The sequence below is a fragment of the Apteryx mantelli genome, chromosome 10, assembly GCF_036417845.1.
Source record: "Apteryx mantelli isolate bAptMan1 chromosome 10, bAptMan1.hap1, whole genome shotgun sequence".
In the NCBI taxonomy this organism is placed as follows: domain Eukaryota; kingdom Metazoa; phylum Chordata; class Aves; order Apterygiformes; family Apterygidae; genus Apteryx; species Apteryx mantelli.
The window spans coordinates 10,916,780-10,938,910 of NC_089987.1; the positions used below are offsets into that span (position 1 = coordinate 10,916,780).

Below are 22,131 nucleotides of genomic sequence, written 5' to 3' on the forward strand. Positions count from 1 at the left end.
GAAGATATGATGATGACAAGCTTTTTAGGACAATTACTAACATTTTATCACATTCTTTATAAAGAACACCGAATTTCTCCTGGCACAAGAATCTAACAGTTCAAATCTAAAGACTAGATTTATTCCATCTTGAGGTTCCAATTTATCAGTCTCTGCAGTTTTATTTTCCATATTTAGGTCAAAATCTTTTAATGTAATTAATTATTGTTTCACATCCATACAATAAGGTTGGTTTCTTAAAAACTAAAACTAGCACAATCTTTCATATCCACGTAAGAGACTGTTTGGAGTATAAGGAGTAATGATACTTAATAATGTTGTCATACAGGTACATAATGGTAACATCACAAATTTAGATATTGGTGGAGGTTTTTAGTCCAAAATTTGGTACTTACTAACTAGAGCAGAAAGATAAGTATGGAAAAAATATTGTGATGGTTTTGGAAGAAATCAGAGCAGAAACAAAAGAGAATGAACCACAACAAGAATTCAAGAGGCAAAGGACACTCCCTAAAATAATGTAGCTTTTCTTCCCATGTAAGAGAAAATGAATAATCATGACAATAAAAAGAATAAACTAATTGAAAGAAGATGAGCTGTTTCAAATCTGGCCATGATATAGCTGCAGTTCTTACTATTATAGACAAAGTAAAAACCACATCACACAGATAAAAGAATTTCTGCTGAAATTACAGCAACCTCATGAGACAGTATGGTGTGCCATAAAACACTGTACAAAGCTGCCATTCATAACAGAGAATAAAATCTATGAGCTGAACCAAATCCACTCTAGACTGCTGCTGCTCCCTTTACCTTTTCCAAAAGGATTTAACGGAAGATTGATTTGTTGTCCCTTGCTGGTTATTCACAAGTCATTTTCTTCAGTCACCAATAGTCCTATTTGCGGTATTAATCAAAAGGAGATTATCCAGGGACATTTACTTGCTGCTGCCATGTATGATACTACCATAAGCAGCTATCTGTCCCACTCAGAGGGAGCAGAGGGCAGAGGAGGCATCTTATCTCAAACTCTGGATGAAGCTGGGTTATGTCCAGACAGTGTTTTATACTAAAGTTGGCTGCTGTTTCATTTTGCCAATCCTGCTGTAAAGGTGGGAATCCCTAGAGAGAAGTGGACAGCTGGGAATGTTCATTTTTGAAAGCTCTGCACCACCACAAGCTCAACTAAAATGCAGCAGCTCTGAAATATGGGGGAGGGAGGGGCACAACCCACAGTCTTTCATTTTTAAGGGTCAAGTCTGGACAGGCATGGTTCTTGGACTAATAAGGCTGGAAAGGCTGAATTGGTGCTGTGAATACGAGAAGTCTGTTAACAGGTAGAAAAAAGCCTCCTGAAACTGCAAAGGACGTCAGCTACAAAAGCTGGTCAGAGGCGCTGGTAATATCCGCAAGCCGTTATCCACTCCTCTCCGTGACTTCACATGTACAAACTTTAAGAGACATTTGCTTTGCTTTTTCTCCTATATTTTGTGGTGAAGTAAGGGACTGCACAAGTGACCAGGTACTATTCAAAAGGCAGACAGTCCCATTACCCAATTAGTTAACAAAAAACATGACATTTAAATTGGATGTTTCTTTTGTCACTTCCTTTTTGAAATCCAAGAGTTTACATATAGAAGGAATTTAAAATAGCTAAATGAATATAAACTGGAAAAGAGCCCGCACATCAACAGCTTGAATTTGTCACCAAAAAAGTTTCTCCCTCCCCCCCCCTTTTTTTTTTTGGGGGGGGGGGGGGAGGGTACAATGCCTCTAATTTTTCTCCGACCAATACTTTATTTGCAAGGTTTGGGAAGTTTTTCCCTTGCTCCTATGTGAACCTATCAATTTGAAGTTTACAAGCATACCAGTCAGTTCTCTGCACCAAACATCCCTGGTCAAAGTCTCATAATTTTTCTCTGTAATCAAGTTATTAAACAGTGTATGAGCATTTGCATTAGAATTACTAATGGAAATATGGTTTCTGAGAAAGAAATAGGTCCTAGATAGAAGGAACCAAACCAGCAATGAGCATCAATGCCCAGGGCACCACTGCAGCCACCAGCGGCCCTCTGAAGGGCCCAGGGGCACCAGGGCTCCTGTGCTGTCCTCATGCACAACCAGCAGCAGCTGCACAGGAATCAAGCCCCAGGTGTCTGGCACTTGCTGGAAATCAGTTCTTGTTGCAGTATCTCAAAGTCTATAGAAAACTGAAGCACTGAAGGTGACTTGCAAAAACCTCAATCAACTCCCTGAAAGGTCAGGGACAAGCCTTAATTTTGAAGAAATGGAAGACTCGTATGATTTTATTCTTATTTCTAATTATTTTTGAGTTGGAACACTGGCTCTGTTAGAAGTAGTATTTCTGCTGTAAGTGACAAAACACGTTGTTTCTGAATGAATGCTTTTATATTCCCTGTTTCATTTTGGTTTTCTGAAGTTCTCCTGTCCATTTCCCTCTCAATTCTACTTACCTGCTTTCTATACTCATTTTTCCGATAAGCAGTCCTGCACACAGACAGGACCAGCAGTTATCTTCACAATGCAACAGACCTTACTAGCAGTAACTATCAAACCATGCAGTTTTTCCTGGTATTTTAAGCTTTTGTTTGCATTTATTACAGAATAATGCATCACTGTTTACATTGTACTGCATCAAATGAGAACTGTCCACCTACAGCATGCCCCCGAAGCAGATTAATTCTGACAAAATTTTTAAGTTTTTAAAAGATTCTTTTTATCCTTAATAGGCACTCTTTTGACAATAATAAAGTGAAGGACATCTTTCTCAATTTCTTAGTCAATAGCTAAGCAAGCCAAAGAAAACCAAGATGGTTTTTCAAAAAAGGAAAGATCAAGATCACCCTGTGAAGGCCTTAGAATTACAACTTTGTAATTACGCTATTCAGAGCCAAAGCTGGCACGATAAGACACTGTCTTTTTGGCACCACAAACTTTTTGCCCAGTACTTCAGTGTCAGCTGCTTGCACACAAGGTGCTCCATCTCTGCAACATCTTAAATAATGATGATAATTAAAAAAAAAAAATCCTGCAATGATGAAATAAGTTTACAGGCAACACAAAAATACAACCACCAATCTGTGTGTTCAAAGAAATACACCTGACTGCTCATTGCCACCCTGTAGTAGTGCTTCCCAGGGGCAGAGTCTAAGCTAGGAGGTCCGGCAGAGCTTAAATGAGTTTTTATTATGCTCGATCCTGTGCCTCACTTTTGAGGCTGCTCATGAATAACTCTGCGTGTTCAGAACTGCATATACAAAATATACTTCCAGAGTTCCAGCGGATGTTTAAAACTCAAATGGTCAAAATCTATCAGAAGATTTCTTTTCCTCTACACGGACATAAATAATCCATTCTATTGGCTGATTATGCAATGACTTGTCTCTGTATTGACCCAGCTTTACCTCATCATACAAACTCTCATCTAAGAGACTGTAAAATTCCAGTATTCTGAGCTTTGCCATTACTTTTTTTTCCCCCCCAAGTCATCTCAGTTCTCAACACTGAAAGAAGAATACTGCAAAATTACTGTGGATTCACTCTGCAATGACAGAAAGACTGGCAAGTTGCATGCAAATGTATCGGAACAATTAAGTTACTACAAACAATTCTGTTAAGCTTACCACTCTGGCTCTACTTCTTTCATCCATACTGTTTGGATGCAAAACCTCAAACTTTCATTGTAAATCACTTGTGATTCAAATAATGGATAAAAAAAAGAATAATTTAGCCAGACAAATAATAATAAACATTCAGTTATTAGTTAACTCGGAACAGAAACATTTGAAAGCAGTAGCTCAACTAGTTCAGCAGTAATCTATGCTGTAGTATGAGCTACGTTCCCTGATGCCACTTGCAAGTATCTTTGCAGAGCAAGTTTCCTTTCAGCCATGAAGCATAAAGGAAATGGAAATTTCCACTGACAGTTCCCCAGCTTTGCATTTCTGCATATTGATAGTGCTATACAACACAGACAAATGACTGTTCTTTTATCTTACTGTAGCAAATCTGCCTCTTTCCTATGCACCCAAGCAAGTTTCTTTTCTGGCCTCACCATCTCCGTTTTCTTTCATGGAATGTTTTTCTCAAGAAACTTTGAGGATGGCTGGCAAGTCTCTAATTAGGATCAAAGCACAGCTCTTTTCCCCAAATGGCTAGAAATATAAAAACCACAAAAAGCTGAATTTGGTAAATTTGCATATCTATGCTAGCTGCTAGCATATACTGATTCATTTTCATTTTAACCAGGGATAGGGGACATTAGACATCTTTCTAACACATTATGGATACTGTCTCATTTCAATAAACTACTAAAGGGAACAATCCTGTGTTGGACAATATTGAAAGTACGAGGCCATCGACCGCTACATAGGATTATTTGAAAACAAATGGCTTTCCTAAAAAGTTTGTGCAAGCACTGTGTTTAAAGAAAGACTTCCTCCTAAACTTGCTTATCTCTCTTTTGATCAGCTATATGAACTGAAGAAAAAGCATTTGCAGTTTATTTCATTTGGCCTTCACACTGAATGCTGACCATGCTGCACTGCTCCATGTTGTTGAGATATGGGTTTGAGTGTGTCACCATTCCCCTAATTCTTCAAACTCAGGAGCTCAAATCAAAATACTTGACTTTTTAATTAGTTGGATTTTAAGCCCTCTTTTTCTAAAGATCTGTAACAGAGTGCTATGCATAAGTAAGTAATGCTGCACTCAAAGCAGCACCGTTGTCATTCCACTACCTGAAGGGCGCTGCTCAAATCGGTAAGAAGCCAGAGTGTCTGAAAGGGCCTAGCAGTTCAAAGTCTACTGCATTATTTGGGGGGAAGGGAGGAGCAGCATTTGGCCTTGTGTGCTCATGTATATTCAAAGTATTGTCAATGTATTGTCAAAGCAATAAAACAGTGTGCCACTAGGTTCAACAGAAAAAAAACCTACAAATAGAAGCAAGGGTATTTGAAGTCATTAAACTGACTCTTCCAGAGATCCAAATTCAGCCAAATCATGGACACCATGCAATATTCAGTGGCTTCCTGACTGAAACAGTCTTGTCCAAGCCTGCTTTCACTGTAAGCTGGATCTATCTAGTATTCAGTGTGTAACAACTCACATCATACCAGCAAAACTACCATTTATTTTCTGTGACATTGATGCACTTAAGAGTTATCATACTCTTGTACACCTCACTGGCATAGTACAAAACTATGTGGTATATATAAGGACAATCTTCAAATGCTGTTATCAGCTGTCAGGCTGTTGTGATGCCTATTAAACAACAAGACAGGCAACAGAAACAGACCAACTTCTCACTGTTGTTGCTGCTTTTCTACTTGCTGTAAAGATAAATGGTGAGAGTACAGGCAGAATGGACATGAAAGGAGCAAAGGCAAGACAGTTAATAAAATTCCACTGGTTCCATGGGTTTTGTTTTGCAAGCCACCTGGATCTCCTCCACCTACGCAGTTACCAGTCACAGTTCTCAATCCATCTATTTAATTCATCTAGCAAATACTCCGAGAAAGAGTTCCTCAAGAAGTCATGCGTCTCCAGGGTACAAAGGATCATCTATTTCCACATTCCATTCTCATTTCATACAAGTCATTTAGACTTATAAACAAGTTATTGTTAATATGCATATTACAACATTAATAACTTATTAAAAAAAGCCACACACACAGAGCCCTAGAAAACCTCTGGGACTGGTCTCCAGCAGCATCTCCAAGAGTGCTTATATATGTTCTCATGTGCTGTTTTATAATAGTAATTTTATATCTGTAGTGTCAGAAGATGTTGATACAAATATTGTCCTTAAAGTTGTAAGATTTTTTGCTAGTGACTAACGTGTTGATTTTGTGACCTATGTTTATGCAACCAAATCTGAAAGTTTAACTCCTAATAAAGCATGAAAATCGAGACTTGTACAAAAGGAATGTGCACTGCCAGCAGTTCTTTTCCTAAAGCTCCTTGTATTTGAGAATGTTAAGCATTGCCAGTCAATGTTTAATAGCTATGTATGTAAGCAATTCAATAAACCTGGTTTTCTCTTGCAGAAAGCACTTTTTTTTTTAAAACACAAGTTAATATAATCATTGGGTTGTAGTGCAAAAAATTATATGCAGCACTGTCCTAATATAAAAACAGCTTAAGAAAGAACAAGCCACCGCAAATATATTAACTCCTCTTTTCAATTTGATTTAGAAGTCTTATAAATGTAGTTCCTAATCCTGATGATAGCATCTGTCAAAGTTAAATGACTACACACTGCATTTTTATCCACTTCATCCACAAACAGTAAATGCTGGCACTAGCAGAAATTCCTTCCTTACAGAGAGAACCTACCAAGAGACAGTCTCACTTTTATTTAATGTTGTTTAATCTTACTACATTTCAAAGCTCATTCTGCTGTTAGTATTCAAAATGAATAAAGTGTGCGTTTTACTTAAATTTAACATAAACAGCACTCATACAGAATCTTAAATTATCAGTAGAAAGTACAGTTCAAAGACGAAATTTAAGAAGTTTTGCAGCTATTTTTACGGAGTGAAGATTTGTATGAACTTACAGTAAGATTCCAGTTGATCTGTGGTATTCTTATGTGAAGATTTAGACTGAACATAAGCAACAGAACTCCAGTAACCACCAATGCACTACAGCTCACAAACTCAAAGAAATAAAGGCCTTCGCAAGGGGAGCATTCCATGATGGTCTCTATGCAGATGAACGCAACCAGTGCCAAAACCTAGGAAGAAAAACAAGCGGAAAAAATATAAATAGATTTCCACATTTTGAAAATAGCCACAAGTATTCCTGAAATTTCCATTGGGAACATGATCAGTTTACACTCAGGAATGTGCGATTTTAGTTTATAACAGGGTACTGTCTAAGAGCAAAAACAAAAGCAAATTAGTACAAGACTTTTTGGATATCTCCTGTTCAATGAAGTTTTGGGGGTTTTTTAGTAGAATTCTAAGAAGTCTAACATCAAAATTACTTTGAGACAAGCAAAAAGGCATGAAATGCCTTCAGAACATAAGCTTAATATGCAATGTGGAACCCCAAACATTTTAATTCATCTTTTTACTCATGATATACCATTCCAAAACTTGAAAATACAATGCATCTGTCTTTCACACAAACCTCAAGCTCAACTACATAGTATTAATATAGTGTGATTGTAAAAGCCATTTAAATTTATTTCAATAAAACTTATTTAAAATTCACTTTCAGCTTGAAATATAAATCAATTAAAAATAGCACAGATTCAGGATCTGTACCTGCCTCCAAAAACGCCTGCCTGTTTTCATGCCCCCCCCTTTTGAAAGCCATCAAGGTGTTTATTTGAAATAAAAACATGCTTTATCATTTCCTTATTAATAAGGCAATAAAACCAGCAACTAATGTATGGAGAAAAGTACAGCTAAAGTCCTAGTGCTGCAAACATATATATCTAATGGGGATAATGGTTAATCACACTGAATTCAGAAAGATATAGTGATAAAGTTAAGAGAAAAGCAGACTTTTGCAAGATGACAGTTTAATTTACTATTTAGGGTAAAACAGTGAAACTTGCTACGTGTCCAATGCATAAAACTAAAATATAACAAATATATAGCAATATTAGCTACCACTTGCTCCTACAGAGTATAAAAGCTACGTATATAAGTATACATTTCAAACTCTTCAAATACAACAGTGAAATAAAATGGATGCTTTTCTCATCCTCATGGCAAGCAAGGAAGGCCTTAATAGTGTTTTGCTTTGTTTTTCAAGACAACAACCCCCTGCCTACTCACTCAACATTTCTCAGAAAGAATTCACTTTTTTGCTTTGCCACAAAATTCTACTGAGATGTTAGTCAAATCACTTACATTTGAACATGAAGAACTTAAGCAGATAGCCTCTTCAGAGCTAAAAATCTCAGTTCCAATGTTTTGCACAAACAATACTTAACTTAAAAAGGTTAAATACTAGCCGCAACACAAAACAATTACTGTTAAATTGTTCTTTGCATATTTCAATAATGCTTGCAGATACACTCTTTCTTCTAACACTTTTTTACTACAGTTTATTTAACACTTCTTTAGGAGAGCACAAGCTGTGCTAATATTTGCTAGTTAATTGAGCAGGCTGGTTCCGACCAAACAAATTCTGAATGGATACCAAGTGACTGAACGCTTTAGAGAACAAAGAGTAACTTTGGATTTTGCCTTTGACATTGAATAGCTGACATCGAATAGAAAAAGAAGAAAGAATATTCACTGAAACTGAACATTCAAAAAAAAACCTAGAAACAAACCTGAACTATGATTTTGGTAATACGACACTAAAAATAAAAAATATTCTGTCCAGACCACAGCTTCATTTTACATTATCAGTTTGTAATGATGTGAACAGAAGCCTCATAATGGAACGTGACAGTGTCCACAAATTAAAAAGAAAGTAAAGATCTAAGAAATATCTTAAATGTTTTAAGCAGACAAAATATCAAAGATTAACATGAAGCATTAACTGGCAAGATTTTAACTTTTAGATGTTTCAATACAGTAAAATCTCCAGTGTTCTTGACACTATTTGTGGATTTATTATGACACTTCCAGCATTTCTATTGTTTTAAAAGAAATTTTTGCAATAGTCTCTAGAAATACTGTAGTACAAGCCCAAGTAATATAAGCAGCTCTAAATTGTGCCACCAACATTAGGCTGAAGGAACCAAAAATCCCACGCACCAGTCATTACACTGGACAACTCCTACTCGGCATATGGAGTCTCAGTTCTTTTGCAGATGAAATCTTACACTGGCTTTTCTCCACACCAGATGGCATTGATTCTTCAAGGCCGATATACTCATCTTGCCAGTCAAAGCCCCCAAAAGGTGAAAGTTTCTATAGAAGCAGAGTTAAATATGTACTGAAGAGGCACTTAGGGCAACGAACTTTAATCATCACATGTTACTTACTTACTCCCAAGCTCAGGTGGATACAGATTACTACAACTTTGAAGCAATGCTACCTTAAGATTACACTTTATTACTCAAGGAGTGACAAAAGACATTTCCCTGTGACACACACTCTTGGAAGAAAAAAGTGCTGGTTGTATATGCCTAGGTTTGACTTAACCCAAACAGTTTTAAATGCTAATAAAGACAAAGATGTGTTATCACTAAGTAATATGCTTCAGCACTACTGTACAGTATTCTAGGTTGTGATGGCCTAAGTCTACTGATATGTTTAAGGGGCAACTTGGGAGAAAAATTATCTCAATTGCTCCAGTTTATGATGGAGATTCTGACAGCAAAGGTGAAGCTGATATTTTGAAAACCTGTGCACAACACTAACTCAGTATGAATGGGAGTATTCCCATTACAGGGTAGATCAGGACTCCTGGACACTCAGGGAGACAGGGAAAGGAGAACATTCCCGTGCATGCAATTTATTTGCGACACTTCTGTACTGCAAATAAGATTCCAACTCGATACTTTACTTTCTCTTGTGATAATATATTTAACCCACCCCAAAGATTATCTTTGCTACCAATGCTACAGATAATGCCTTTCTGTTAACCATCTATTATTTATATCACAATGAATGCTATGACTAAAAATAAAATCTGAATTATCACATCAGAAAAAGCTATCCTCCCACAGATACTTCCCTTTTTCAACAAAAAGGAAAAAAAAGTCTTTAACAGAAAATATCTGCTCTCTGACACATCAGGATAATCTTGTCCTCCTACACATTTTTAGACTTGCCAGAAGCATCCTTCCAGTTAGTTATAAATAATGTGAATCTTCTTCAAAAACCCACTAATGCCCCTTTCACTACTAATTTCATTCTGAGATGAACCCTATTTTATTTCTAATAGAAAAGTGAACTATTCTGTAAACACGTGAAGATTTCTGGAACAAGAGCTGAAGAAGCCTGCCAAATGCCATGGTTCATCCATTGATCAAGTTCATTGAAAAAGAACATGTTAACATTGTAAGAAAAACTATTCATCTTCACTGCATTATTAAATATATGAAACAGATCATTTGTCAGACCTGCTGTGTAAATTAGGTAGTGAATTAATATCATTTCTCAACAAATTATTGCCATCCAGAATACCATTTGATTGAGGTAACTATAAAGTAGGCTGTGATTTGATCATAAGCATTTACCAAGGAGTGTTCAACTGCAAAGTGAAGATGGACCCAAAAAAAAAAAAAAAAAAATCATCTCTGCTATCCCAGCTCTTATATTCTGATGGACTTTGCTGCAGGTTAAGAGATAAACATTTTCTCCTGATCTCTCATAGAGCTCCATTAACTATTACCAAGATATTTTCCTTCCAACATCTGCATTCTATCTCCATAGCTTATCTCCATGAAAGTAAACACTGAAGTAATTCTGTATAAAATAAAATTAATGATTTGAAGTATTTGCCACAAACTAGTAAAGTCTATGGAAATTAAGACTTTCAGACCACTAAAAAAAAGTCTCTACATATGCCCTTTATTTTGGATAACCCAGTTTCTCAAACAGTTTTAAGAGAAACAGATACAGCTTCACAGGAGAAGAGGTGGCTTTGGGGACCTAACAGCAGCCTTCCAAAACCTATGAGGAGGCTACCATGAAAACAGAGCCAGGCTCTTCACAGTGATGCATGGGGAAGGATTAGAGACAACAGGCATACGTGGAAAACACGGGAAATTCAGACCCGATATAAAGAAAAGACTTTTTCAGCAAGGGGGCAGCCAAGCAGTGGAACAGGTCACCCAAAGAGGTTGTGCAGTGTCTATCCTTGGAGGTTTTCAAGATCCAACAGGACAAAGCCTGGAGCAACTTGATCTTACCTTAGAGCTGACCCTGCTTTGAGCAAGAGGTTGGACTGGAGACCTCCTGAGGTCCCTTCCTTCCAAGCCTATGATCTAACATAATTTGATCATGACCATTTTTATTATTTATATATACACACACACAATTTTAAACAAATTAACATTAAATTTTTTTTAAACCAGGGTAAATCACTTGGTTAGGATGCACCTATTTAACTTAATTTTAACTAATTTAGGGTGTTTTGTATTCGCATGCCTGATTCATAGTAACCTTTTCTACCTGACTACTTTCCAAAAAAGTCCTTTGTAATCCCCTGCCTTTCCCTCCTCGAGCATCCAGGCCATTAAGGTTGTTTCAGGAAACATTATATCCAAGTCTCAGTTAAGCAGCCTGATTTTTCAAAAGCTTTTTGCAAAATGAAGTAACAAAATGACAAACTTCCTGTTGAACTAGCTAAACTACATGAAGCTCACTGCTTACCAAGGCTCAAAGGCCTAAAAAGCGACTTCTTCAAATCTTCCTTTTTATACTTTAGGGTGATGAGTTTTGACATAAAGTTCTTCCACAAGCTCAAGGTTGGCTCACTGAGGAAAAATAAGGAGCTGAATGTGGTGGAGATCTCCTTTTGCATGAATTACTGCTCTCTCCCAGAAATGACACAGCCACAACTCCTTCGGGCAGAGTCAATAGAGGAAGTTTTCTCTGATGGACAAAATGAAACTTCTCAGCTGTTTTTCTCTACAGCAAGTACTTTAGGGAGTTTTCTCTTCCACCCTAATCCCTCCAATGCCTTCTATTTAGACTCTTCTTGAGAGAGGTAAGTAGATATTACATTAATATGAAACTTTGTCATCATGGAAACACCAGTTTATTCTCCTAGATGCCTGGGTCCATGCAGAGGGACTCCAGGCTACCACCACCACATTGTCTTGAACAAGGGAGGTGCAGGAGTCTGGTCAACACAAGCGGTCTGCCCAGACTCGCAGTACAATGTGTGCGATACAGCTTTAACTTTGCCCTAAAGGAAGTTCCCCCAGCGCCTTCCTCCCTCATCTCCCACTGCCAGGTAATGCAGAGAAAGGAGAAGAACAATCTCCGACCAAAGCATCAAGCATGAGACATATTTCCCAATTACAGATTTCGTGCTTTTTGTTTTTAAGTAAACTGGCATACTGTTATCCATTTTTATTGTTCAGGACATTTAGGATTGCAGAAGTAATTCATGTAAAATCTGAGGCTGTTGCACTTAGATTACTGAACCCTCATATAAAGGCTCTATTCAGGAGTGAAGCAGCCTCTCACTGGAAGGGAATGAAGCTACCACAACTTATGGCCACTTAATTCTTGAAAGGAAGCCTCTACACTGGGATTCGATGTCCTTTAATTTAGGCACATTAGCCTCATACCATTATTTTATTCATCTCAAGTTTCCTGTAAATTTCCCTGGAGATGAGCCCTTAATGAAGAAATCATCTGCCTTTGGGCTAAGTAAATGGCTTATATTTACATCATTTTTTTGGCAACACAGGCATTTAAGACATAAAACACCATTTCAGTAAAATAGGCAAATTGTGCTATCACAGGCACCCAGACCTGAAAAGCAGCTTTTAGGAGGTTGTCAATGGTATATTTTTTCCTGTGAAAGATAAAACATGCTGTATTTTATTTTTGAAAAAAAAAAAAAAAAAAAAAAAAACACTTTAGCACTAAAAATAAAAAAGACAGTTCTGCAATGAAAACAAAGTAAAAAATGAGTTTTCCTGTTTATCTAAAATGTACCACAGAAAGCCTTATTGTGTGGTTAAATGACATAATTACACATGGTTTCCAAAAAACCACAAAATGGTCAGCATTTTTTCTGCCTGAAAAATACCCACAAAATTTTAGTAAGAATGTCACACTACCAAGACATTTTTATATCCAGACTGTTTAAATTAATGGTATGGCACAATACATATGCACGAAAGAGAGAAGAAATAAATTGTTTTTACACCACTTAAAGTATCTGAAGACATTAAACTTTCTTGAATTAAATTTTAGATTTATTGTTCTCATTTACTTGGCCCAGCAGTCCTAACTTAATGTATGAAACCAAGTGGGTCTCATTCCTTGCAAAGCACATGCATTTCCCACATCTAAAACAGCTGGCACATATATGAATATTTTGGATCATATGGCTTAAACACAGTACTGCTTCTCCAGCAGGAAACCATCTTTTACCCTAAGCAGAAGAATGACTGATTTCCTGCCTGTTCCTCGTCTGCATCCTTAAGACTAAAGGAATATGTTATTAACTCTTGTAATCGGACTGCAAGGAACTTTAAACCACAAAAAAGCATAAAACTTTTCTTAAAAAATAGAAAATTTAGGAAAGTGACGCTTACCAGGGAGGGCAGTTGAAACAAGCACAAGTAGTTCAGCACCCTGGATAAACTAAATTGTCAGTATTTTGTGCCATTGGAGCACAAAATACACTGAACAAAGCCAGAGAACTAGAACTAGACTAGCCAGCAAACGAGACCTCCAAATTCAAGTTTGATCTATTTTTGGTGGTGACAATAGAAATAACAGCAGAATATTCAAGTTCCAGATCTTCGTTGCATCTCTAGTGCTGCATGTGTAGCTACAATCCTTTTCACTGTTTCTTAGCTCAGTTTTGGATATACCATGGTGAGGTTTCTGCACATTAAGTATTGTGAAATTCTTACTAAATCATCTGATCTTGTGCCACTTCCATCAATTCTCTATAATCCTTGAAAGTTCAACTACTGCTGACTTCCCTTTCTCAACTCAGGCATAAGACCAATTCTAAATACAGAACATATTTCTAAGACCAGAAACATTTTGACGGCGTATTATGGGGAAGAGTCATATCTAAGAACGAGGGGGAGTTTTTAACATCCATAGAGTTAAAAGAACGATATTTACTGTGAAACATTTTAAGTAAAGTACACCAAAACTAACACCTATTCTTAAAAAAAAAAAAAAAAACCTAACTGGATTGAAATAGGGTGAACAGAAGAGATGCGCAACTAATTAAATAGAAATGCATAAATTTTAAAAGTGAAATTAATAATACAGTCTAGAACAAAAGAAACCTGCACAGGTGAAGCAATAGCTTACTTCCTGTTAAATAGGCTTCGGTACAGCATTTTGTTTATTGCTTAGAAACACCTATATAATAAATACTCTTAGCTGCTAATGTATGTAGTGTAATACTAATTCCAATTTAAATACTACTAATCAACAGTATTTCACAGTAAGGAAATATTTATAAAGGGACTTTTAAAAAACAAAAACAGTCAGTTCTTACTGTTATTGCTAAGCCAAATAATTTAAGCAGTTTTTTCACGTTACATTTATATTTTTCTCAAAGTAAATATATTTTTAGCATTAGAAGTAATAAATTAACATGCAGACAGTTGTGATATTTTTCAACAGCACAAACCCCCCAGTTTGTACGATTCCTGTACAGCTCCTTCTGGAACTGTCAGTCCTGTGCCCTAGGCAACACCAGGCCCAAACACGCACTCTCACTCGAGCGCTGCCACCACCCCACTTTGTCTCCATCGCTCACAGGACTGCGGCGATTTACACTTAAGACATTTGAATCCATGTAAGTTCCCCATCCCATGGCTCAGAGCAACCACGGTGATGACACTCCACTGAAACTTCAAAGGGGGGAAAAAAGGCAGCTTAATCTGTGTTAGTAACAGATGACTTCCTTGTACCATTTGCAACAGCACATCAATTTAAAATTGATGGGCACAGAGGGTCTCGCAGATCCGCAATACTAGACTTGCGCCCCACTGGCACTGCCCCATACCAGGTGGCCTCGGGCTGCGGTGTCAGACGCTGCTGTGTCCTTGTCCCGCTTCTCCATCCCCTCTCTCCCCAGAAGGGAGGCCACTGCTTGACTGGCTCTTCACACCCAGCCCTCGACACCTACAATGGCACCAAGTCTGCAGGACAGGGCGGCGAGAAGAGTCATCCCACTGCCTCCACCCTCAGCCTCAAACCCCACTGGTACTTTGGCACCTGTAAAATTACCAATTCAGATGGTTCTGCTTATCACTGCTTTGAATGATTTTGCAGACAACGCTGTGAGCGCATCTCACATAGCTACACCCAACCAAAACACAAACATTTTCCTAATGAACAAACTAACTCTGATCTACACATATTCTAGTTTTTATCTGAGATGAAGATTCAAACATACCTCCAGGATTAGACAAAACAGAAATACAATACGCCACGTGTCCCATAAACAAAGTGTTGCTGCTAGCCTATCCTATAGGAACATTCACTTGAAAATCATACAGGGAGTAACATGTTAAATAAAGGCAAACAAAGCACACAAAACCTAACTAGCTTCTCCCAATGATTCCCTTCTATAAGAACTTAACCTCCAGTCCGCAGGAACTACAACTCATGTGCATCACAACTCCAAACGTTTTTGTAAGATACAGGTATTGCAAGATGTAACGAACAAAAACCCAAGGCACTGAGTTATAAACTTCTACTTTTCACATTCTTATGCTGAATTATGCACTTACCTCCTATACAAACTAAGGAAACGAACAGTTTGTAAATTTAGAGGGTTATTCTGCACCAAATACACTAACTACACTATTCTACACTGAATTTTGCCAATGGCTTCAGCAAATAAACACAAAATAGTAAAACATAGGAGTATTTTCCCCCCTTCCTTTTCACTCTTTCTTGCTATTTGAGGCTTAGTTTTCCTATTCATTGTCTCACACTCATTTTGATGGCTACGTATTTGCTAGCATAGCTTTTTATAGTCATCTCTCTATTATTCCAGACTTTACAGGCTAGTCTTTCTAATGATACTGCCTAGTGCAAGACACCAAAGACTCCTCCATGGGAGCTACGACTTGCTAAGGTCAATGGTCAGATAGTAAAAACCTCTAAATGGCTGGATTAACAAGCCTCGACATACCCATGCCTACACGAAGGGAGCCAAGAGGGACACGCCTCAAAGCAAACTGAGCTCTTACAGACAAACCTTGACTAACATCAGACTTTGCAGCAGCAGCCTGGAGTGTTCAAAAAAAGCATAAATAAGCAGGCACAAAACACAAAAGTGGGAATTCTTAAAATATAAAAATATTAAGTTTCAAGTCTAATTTTAACATAATTTGAGTAGCATTTGCAAAGCGTGTCCTTAGATATGCTAGGTAAAAAGAGGTCAAAAAATATGCTTTTCTTCAGTGCTGCACTAAATCTTGGGTATATTGACTCCTTTGCTTCTTCCTTAGCCACTGCCAGCTTTACGTATTGGGGGCAGAGGGGAGGTGGGGTGGGGGAGATGAAGAACACAGTATTTTCCCAGAAGTCCCATTTGCTATTAGTCCTACTCAAACAAGCTTTGTTGGAGTAGAGTAAGAACTGACTAAAGGAAACAAAACGGGGAAAAATTCTAGCTTAACAGCTGAGTTTAAAAAAAAAAAGTTTTAGTGATCATCACTCTCAGTCACGAAGGCAGGGGAAGATATATCTTGGCTTTAGATTACATATATTTTACAATCTGTCCATTTTTTTCTTCTATTAGCCAGAAGAGGAAAGGAGCTTTAGAGAAAGCCTGCTAGCATGAGAGTTAACATAAATAATATGGTTAATGGAACTGTTAACAGAAACAATAGAAGACCTGATCTGAAAAAAGTCACCAAGGTCCAACAAGCCCATTGCTCAGGCCTTAAATGACAAAAGCAATCTTTTGAAACAAACAGGCTGTGAACAAACAAAATCAACTGGTTATAGTGTCAAACAGGGTAAAAAACCCTACAAATTCCTTCACAGAAACATTCGGTCCAGAATTACAGCTTCATGTGAAGTGACTTACTGACTCATGGGAACTATGATCAGTGTGACTTCTGTTTTTATTCATAAAAATTCTTTGAATTTTTTTTGCCAAGTTCAGTTTTTAAACTTAAACACAAAATTGTTGATTCACTGAACCTTTAATAAAGGCTTCCCTCAATCTGATAATAATACATAAAAACCCTCACATTAAAAGACTAAAGTTGCAAGTCTAAAACTCAAAATCAGAAAATGCCAAAAGTAAGTTTATCTTTCATTAGCGTTACTCTTTAGGCATTGCATACTATGGCACCATCTTTCACTCAAAGATGAAAGATCTTCCCCCACAGTACTGTCACATGGAATAGATAATACTTACAGCTGTTTTTCCTAAAAATGAATGGTAATTCTTGTTTGCTACTTATTTTGGTGTCTTAAAGACTAGTATAATAGTTTCACTGAAAGTCACTGGTTTTGTTTCAGCATTTATTAGTTTAAAAGTAACTATGAAGTAGGCTTAAGAAACAGCTTTTAAAAATTCAGTATCTTCTATTTTTATTTCTAATTTACCTAATTTACAAAAATCAGGAAAGAATTAAGGAGAAAGTAATTGAAAAACAGACTGATACCATTTGGCTGGCATCCCTCAAACATTACCCGTACTTTACTAACCACCCCACAAACTAACTCAAATCCGTACTAATAAAGATAATTGGGTTTGAAAATTATACTCTTCTACTGTATACTTCCAGAATGCAAGAAGAGCTACTTTTTGAGTGAGTGAGAGAGAGAGAGAACATATGTTTGTCCAGGAGAGGTATCTTGTTTTTCCAACCTCCTATTCCCTAGTTTTCAGCAAGGGTACAGTATCCTCCCCAATCCATTTTTCAACATTTGTTATTACGTGAAGCTGTAAAAACTCATAATTTATCATACCTTTGCTATTTAAAATACCTGGAAACACAGAGTCTTATTCTTGCCTTCAGGCTGCATGTGCCTGTTCTGTGTGGTGTACACACACTCACTCTCTCCTGGAACTCAGTAAGTTACTCAGATCATACTTGTGTGATTTTTAAACAAAGCATAGAAAACTTCGTTATTCCTTCACTTACGAGAATTCTCAAATTAGCTCTCAAAAAAGAAAAATCAACACTTCTAAACTGGCTTCATGTTCCCATTCATGTTCATAGGTCAACCTGTGCTGGAAACCAGGCTAGTCAAAACAATATTAAAACACTGTACTGTAAATTCTGTGACAAACAGTAGGATAAATAAATTGGTTTTAAAAAGTAAAGTTGTACTCATAAAATTTGTTAGTGTATTAGATCTGTACTGCCTCCTGTTTAACTAGCCTGCTAGGTTATTTTCAAAAGTGAAAGTACTATTTTAAGACTATCAGAATAACTGTGTATCCTTTAAAATCCTGTTTAATCCCAATTATGAGTAAACATCAAACATCTCACAAATACTAAAACAAGAAAGGAATTTTAATGAGAAAAAAATCAAGAACTTAAAGTAGTCCTAAGGAATCCATTGAAGTTTTTTGTTTTTGTTTAAAGGAAATGGTGCAAAATGTCCCTGCAATCCCAATGTTCCCAAGATTGCAATCTGAAGGCCCCCTTAGATGCCATGCCTTAAAAGGCAAAAATAGTCTAGACACACTGGTAAAACAGAACATTAAAAAAAAAAAAAAAAAATAGATGTAGGCCAGAACATTAAAGAGCACTGCCAGCTGTACTGGGGAATGCATGAAACTTTCAAGTTTGCCTTGCTGTTTAAGACTGTCTTAAAACTATTATAGAGTAATATTTCATCCAAAATAGAAGAGAACTAACTAACCTTCATTGCATAACTGCAAATCCACCTACCTGTGATTTTACAACTAAGAAGAGATCTGCCTAGAGACTGCAAACACATTTGGCACAGTACAAACTATAAAGACTATAAAAGGTTGTTAACACCACAAAAACCTAAAGACTCTAGCAATAATGTCTCAGCCTTTCAAGTCAGGATCCTTACTGGACTATCACCATGAACTAGATAAACTTCACAAAGAGTTAAATCATTTTCCTATAATTCTGGAAGAACGCTTTTTACAAAATATTTTAAAGATATCAGTAAGTGCTGCCATCATATAAAATTAGAAGATCCCAATGTTTAATAAAAGGCTTCAACCACATTAGACAAAAAGAGCTTCTACCAAGATAAGAGTTAAATGCAACAATTAGCTTCTTTTACAAGAGTATCAGATCAAACACCTAATTAATTTCTTATCAATATTCAAGTGGTAGTATCAATTACTAGCATGAAAATAATTTCATGAGGCAAAGGTTACTGAAGGCTAAGACTCTTAACAATTAACTATTTCATGAAATTCACAACATCTGTGCTTGCTGGTTGCTTTCTTGCATGAACATTTCAGTTTTCAATGTATAAAACCAAAAAAAATTATTAACATGGAAATACTTGTAGTCCATTTATAAAATAATTTGGCAAATAACTGCCAGAACATCACAAAAGTACCACTACATCACTGGCAGATTTGCAGTATTTGAAAGTTTGAATGTTTACTTTAAATGAAACTTGCAGCAGAAGTATCACTGTATCCAATTCCAGATCTAAGTACAGGACATATTTCCACATACTGGGTACACTGTTGCTGTGCTTTTAAGCTATCCTATAATGAAGGGAACTATCAAGAACAAGCTTAGCTGACTTGCAAGCTAAACCTTTCATGAACATAAATGCAAGAGAAAGAAAATTTAAAGAAATGTCTTGTTCAACAGCATCAACATCTGAATATCAGGTTACATACCAAAAAAGTGTAATTGCAGATAATGTCAAAGATGCTTGTTTGGGTAAAAATACATCACATTCTTCCACAAGCTAAGGCATTAAGTACCAGAACCTTAAGACCAGTCAGAATTGTGATACTTGAAATTATAATTCCCAGTTTAATTTGTATACAATGAGATTAAAACTTTACAAGTTGCTCTGCTTACCTGAAAGCACATTTCAACCTTTATGCAATTCTAATAACACACTGTAGCCTGACAACAGATTTCATCTGGGGTATCTACCAAGTATGACGATGCTTGAGACCTCGTAACTGCAGACATGGCATTACCCAATTCACGCTGTTCTGTACTGCATGGGCTTCTCAGTTTGGGCGAGTGCTATATTAGTGCTGAGACCTCTGTGCCCAGCCAATAATATCTTCAACCTACCTCTTATCTACTCACGACTATATGTTCTTGTACCTATTCCACATATGGTTTGCGCTATCCTGCTTTGCTTTCACCCTCCCGTTATTCTGAGTAGTTGATTGTGCAAGTTCCAGAGACACCTAAATATTACCTCCATGTTTTGGAAACAACTAACAAGCCATCCTAACGTTAAGTGATTTTTCTTTTACTTTTTTAATAATTAAAATGACTTTTTTGTCCAGCTCCAATTTAGCAAGAGTAACTGCTATCATTATAGACTAGCAGCAGTTGTTAAGATGTCTATTCAGCATCCATTGTGCATATAGTACTCTTCACATACAAAATTTCATTACAAAACTATTTGTTGAGGTCTAGAAGCAAGGCAAGTATTTCTGAAATACAATTTTGAGCATGGGATGATGACTACTAGAAAGCATACAAGTTGATTTGACAAATGATGCATTAACTGGCATCAAAAGTAACTGCTTCCTCCCATGCTGGAGGTGTTACAAGACACACACAAAACCTCTTACATTTCAAGCCCTTCTCCTCATCTCCTTATCTCAAAATACTCGTTAAGTCACTAGGAAGGCTCATCAGCCTAAAACAGATTACCAGAAAGATTACAAGAGAAGAAGGCAGCTTTCCAAAATAGAATTCCATTATAGGACTGTTCTCACTGGAGCATCTGCAATTAGCATAATGTATCTATTACTATTACACTGGTTTATTATGGGAGAAGAAAAATATAGTGTATATATATATTACAGAGATTATGGAACTTTCTTCAGAAAGCAGAATTTAAAACTATCCACCGTCTCAGAGAAACTGAAAACAGGAAATTGGAGTTTAATATGACAGTAGGACAACAGCAGATGATATTTAAGACCCACCACAAAAGAGACCAAAAAATCATTCTTTTTTCTGTAGAAAGGTAACTTCTTTAATTGCACACAGAAACATTAAAAAAAAAAAGCTAAACAGTGTTATCTCATCATTCTTCCTTCTATGGTAAGTGTCAGTATAAAAATATCATATGCAACACAGATCTAAACCTTTTAAACAGAAATCTTTCCAAAGAGAAATCAAGAGTTTCAGAGACATTGAAGAGACAGAGTCTACCTAAACAGGATTTCTAAGTATATTTGTGTATTTTGTGTATTATAAGTTTGGTCCTTTTAACATGATATTACAACAGTATTTCTAAGACCAGATGCCAGAGACCAACCAGTATCCAACGTAACACTAACATCTTCTGACCAAGAAGCTACCAGTACCACTAAGAATCAGAGCTCAACGTACACTATGCAGAGTCACGCACTTACGGAGGAGTAAGATTTTCTCACATAAATGTCGATTTATTGTTTTGAAATTAGAAGAGAAGAAAACATGGAAGATATGGTTAATTATAGAATGACTATAAACTACCAATGTAACTGTAGGATGTAATAGGAGAGGCATTTCTGGCAGAGGTATGAAAAGTGACAATGGCATCATACACACTGGTAAGACACACTTGAAAAGTTACCTCCATTCTGATTATGTTTACTCATTTCAGTTAGAAAGTGGTGCACAGAAGCAGCTGAATGGTCAGGAGAGCAGAAAGCCCCTCTTATGAGCAAAGTCCAAAACTATCTTATCTTTTTTTGTCTAACAAGATTAAGGCTGACTGTGGCAATGTTGACACAAGAATAAATAGCTATAAATTTGCTAGAATTAATTTCACACCAGAAATGAGAAGGTTTCTATACCTCAGAAGAGCAGAACAAATGAACAAAAACCAACTTTAAGAGAAAACTTTAGCACTAACGGTACAGTGCTGCCTGTGATACTAAAGCCTGTCTTAGAAGACTTGAGATGTCTCCTCCAGTGCTCTGCTTCTAGCTGAGACCACTAAATGTTTTAAGAGGTCTGGTTTGATGACATGAACACTGAGGAATGACCTTACTATGCAATAAATATGACAGAGAATGGCATTAAATGTTCTCTACCAGGTACAGTCTAATTTCTTGTAGTTTAGTTATTACTGTATTTATATAAAACCAAACTTCATGACAACTAGCGTGAAAGAAATCCAAATTTCTTCATAATCACATTCAGTGGCTAGCTAGTAACTTCTATTATTTATAGAACTACAGCTGCTGGTAAAGCGCCTGGTTCCCTACTCCAAGAACCCGCATACTAAGTGGAATAAGATCACACTGTTGTACAGATGCATGAGAGTAATACAGATGGACCAAGAGACACAGAAATGGGGCAAGACACGCCAT

General features: G+C 36.7%; 1 protein-coding gene across 1 annotated transcript in view; it reads right to left on the bottom strand.

Annotated features, from left to right (window-relative positions):
* The window catches only part of CMTM4 (CKLF like MARVEL transmembrane domain containing 4), a 33,053-nt gene that overhangs the window by 4,922 nt on the left and 6,000 nt on the right, over positions 1 to 22,131 (bottom strand). Inside the window, exon 2 of the mRNA XM_067302470.1 lies at positions 6,581 to 6,757. Coding sequence (XP_067158571.1) covers positions 6,581 to 6,757 — 177 coding nt within the window. The remainder of the gene's footprint in view (positions 1 to 6,580; positions 6,758 to 22,131) is intronic.